The sequence below is a fragment of the Buceros rhinoceros genome, unplaced genomic scaffold, assembly GCF_000710305.1.
Source record: "Buceros rhinoceros silvestris isolate BGI_N320 unplaced genomic scaffold, ASM71030v1 scaffold34790, whole genome shotgun sequence".
Taxonomy (NCBI): Eukaryota; Metazoa; Chordata; class Aves; order Bucerotiformes; family Bucerotidae; genus Buceros; species Buceros rhinoceros.
Window position 1 is genome coordinate 10,538 of NW_010391908.1, and position 3,539 is coordinate 14,076.

Below are 3,539 nucleotides of genomic sequence, written 5' to 3' on the forward strand. Positions count from 1 at the left end.
TCCAAAGAGATCTTTTACTGTAATATTAATTTAATAGCTAATGTGCATTATTCACATTTATATGCAAATACATGTGATATTAGCCCAACGACTAATCCAGACGATTGAGAGGCCTCTGCTCAGAAAGACCCATTCACACATCTTAAGCTACTCTGACCCACTACTGTTAGAAGATTTGTTTTCCTTCCTTTGTTTTCCAATGCGTTTCGTTCTGCTGCATAATAAACTGGTCAGTGTTCAGGCCATCTCTCTCTTCCAGATTTTGTTGCATAGGAGAAAAGCCTTCTGTGCAGCCTGCTGTTTTTAACACATGCAAAAGCAAACACAGTTGGGTTTCTGTTCTTCAGGGACTCTTCCTCTTGCTTTTCTTTTCTTCCTTAAGCTCTTTTGCATTACACCTAGACCCCAATGCTGTTAACATTTCTACTGTTGTCAAGTTGGCTCCTTTCATTATCAATCGCTCTCCATCAGCTGTAAAAGCAAAAAAAGTTTATGAAGTCACAATTACTTTAGTGTTGCAGTTCTGTTTTGTAAATATACAAATACACCCTGTTCATCTTGTCTGATTAGAAGGCTCTCCACTTACCAAGTAATCAGATTATGCATCACCAACAAACAAATATATTAAACCGCACATGATATACATGTAATTTTCATTTCTGTATTGCAGTATTGAAAAACCTGAAACATCTAGATATAGCTATAGCAAAAACATAAATTTGATAAGAATAGCTCATACTATGCCCTTGAAGTCTCTAACAGAGGGCACTGGAAGGTATAATTTCCACACATGGCTCAGCATTTTAGCAGCATGATGTCTACCGTCCGTTTAACTTCTTTAGCCAAAACAATGCATTGGTTTACACAATCTGGTGGTTATAACGTAAAAAACCAGAGAGCACTAAAGATTTCTAAAATTCTGAAATAAATTATTTTAAAACTGGGAGAAGGCAGTAGAATTTAAGTATTGTACCTAAGTTAATTATTTATTTTTGCAAGATTTGCAAATACAAAAGCCATACTCACACCCATATAATTAATCCAGTACCATGCACGGCAGCCAGGTTTCAGCCCCATGTTTACAATCCACAAGGGTGTAAACTCTTCACTTGGAAAATAATCAGCTCTTAGAAAATGAAGAGTTCAGAGCTGAAGCTCTTAGCATTAGTCAAGTTAATTGTTTTAGGTTTGTGCTGTGAAAAACATTAAACTTTACTGCTTAAGTCTTAATGGAGGAGGGAGAAACAAGCAATGTCAACACTGAAATAACTAGACTTTCCTAAGCAAAATGAAGTACATTCAACACTCTTGACATTTCTACTGGTTTACGGAATATATGGAGGTTTAAAGAAAAGAGGGTAGCAAGAATCAATAATAACAAGAACTTTAATGGGCTACATGACATACTGGTCCATTACAGTACAGCAGGAAGGAAGACGTAGCTAGAGAAAAGGACAAAAGCAGATTAGGGCCATCTGTTCACAGCCTAGAATCTGGGCTGCTTCCAGAAGTGATGGAATTTCCACCATCAGTTCCCTGTCTGCTCATTATTCCCTCAAAGAAAACCAAGAAATATGCTGTACAGCAGCTGACCTCATTCTGCATGTCCATCTGCACGTGTGGTCTTATCCACATGAGCAGCTCCTTCAAACTTCATAGTAAGTTACTGAGTTGCATAAGCAACTAAAGGTACTCCGCTTCTCTGCTCTCAAGTCTGAGATGCCTCCAGCTCAGATAACATTAAAATATTACAGAAAGTTAATAGATTCTTACATCAAAACAGAGCTACGCTTACTTCCCTCGAATTGTACCTGACTGCAAGGTCACACAAGTGTGTCACTACAAAAGTGGACTCAACCCTAAAGTTAAGTCAGTTCTTTTATCCCAGATCCACAAGACCTAACTGGTGGTACAAAGACATATATACACTTTTATCTAGACATCAGGCTGTTAGTGACTCCCTTTTTTCCTCCCAGCTGCACAACATCTAGCTATGGATCAGAACAAAAAAAAAGTAGCCATAGCAAAAACAAACAAACAAACAAACAAAAAAAACATAGAGAAGGCAATAACATCATAACAACACATACCTGGAAGATCTTTTTTCCCCCCAAGATTAAAAACGAGCTCCTTACCAAACATAACATCTACAAGTGGTTCAGACCCATCGTGCCTCACATCAACAGTCACTTCACAGTTTCTATTAGTGGCCTGGATTTTTTTATGGTTTATATATCCAAGAAATTTTCTGAAAATATATTTGAAAATATATTAAGTATATTGTAGATAGAACTTATAGTAAGCATATTTCTAAAATTAATTTGAATATCTTGATCTTGCTGGGCAACAAAACATAAATGAAAGAGGATTTGTATTTAATAATTTCAGACAGGTACCTCTTATGAGATAATCACTCTTAAAAATCCAAATAGATAGTCCTTATATGCATGTAAAAAACATACCAAATAGGTCTGCAAAAATTCAGTGTATGCACTTTCTCCATTTCACTCAGCTGGGTTAGTAATAGTAATTAAAAAAAAAAAAACAGCACAGAAATTTTCATTTTTCTTTATACATCGGTTGCTTACCAAATTTTAATGCTTGAGTCTGAGACAGCATTTACTTATTTAACATCATTGCTCTCCTGCACATTTCTGAAATGCAGAGCAGCTACTTGATGTTCTGGCAGGTTGAAGACATTCTAGGCTAAGCTGCATTACTAAGTTAACTTCAAAAGTAAATGAGTCCGTAGGGCTACTGCAAAATGACATTTTACAGTTGTTTGGTGCAGAACTTACATCACTCAAGATATTTAGATTTCTCCAACAGTTAATTACCAAGATAGAGCAGTGGGTGTTGCCCCCTCTCTCTCCCATTACCAGCATTTAAAATGCTGATTACAGACCCTCACCTACAGGCTCAGCAAGTGGTGCGTCTCCCTGGGTAGCTTAGTAAAGCTAAATGCCTACATGCAAGGGTCTACACTTGGGCACAGAGACCCTTAAAAAATCAGTGCAGAATACATGCTGTGTGCATCCTGGTAACAGCACAAAGGGGGCCCTTAGGACACACGCAGTGTCCGCTCACTATGAAACATTAAGGTTCTGCCTAGACTAAGCTACAAAGCCTTGATAAACGCAGGCATTCAAAGATCAAGGTCATGAAAGTTGACGTACAGAGGATCACAGAATCATCTGGTTTGAAGAGACCTTTAAGACCATCGAGCCCAACCGTTCCCCCTGCACTGCCAGGGTCCCTACACCATGTCCCTCAGCACCACATCCACAGGGCTGTTGAACACCTCCAGGGATGGGGACTCCACCACTGCCCTGGGCTGCCTGTAGGATGTAGAAGTTTAGGAAAAGGGGGTTCTTCACCCAGGCAGGAACAACAAATGCTGCCGTTTCCTTCGTGATTTGCTTCCAGGACATTTTACTTCTGCCGGCTAGTGACAGCAAGTCACAGGACACTGCAGTGCCAGCAGTTTTAACGGCTTCGTTTTGCACCTGCCCCTGCTGCGACCTGGCCAGCCGCCGGCT

The 3,539-nt window shown here is 39.3% G+C and overlaps 1 protein-coding gene across 1 annotated transcript; it reads right to left on the reverse strand.

Annotated features, from left to right (window-relative positions):
- Positions 1 to 343: 343 nt before the first annotated feature.
- Positions 344 to 2,248, reverse strand: MRPL53 (mitochondrial ribosomal protein L53; the record flags this gene model as incomplete). Its single annotated transcript, XM_010143438.1, has 2 exons — positions 344 to 471; positions 2,136 to 2,248. Coding segments are annotated over 2 exons (241 nt in total), but the record flags the coding sequence as incomplete, so codon positions are not given.
- Between the last annotated feature and the right edge of the window lie 1,291 nt (positions 2,249 to 3,539).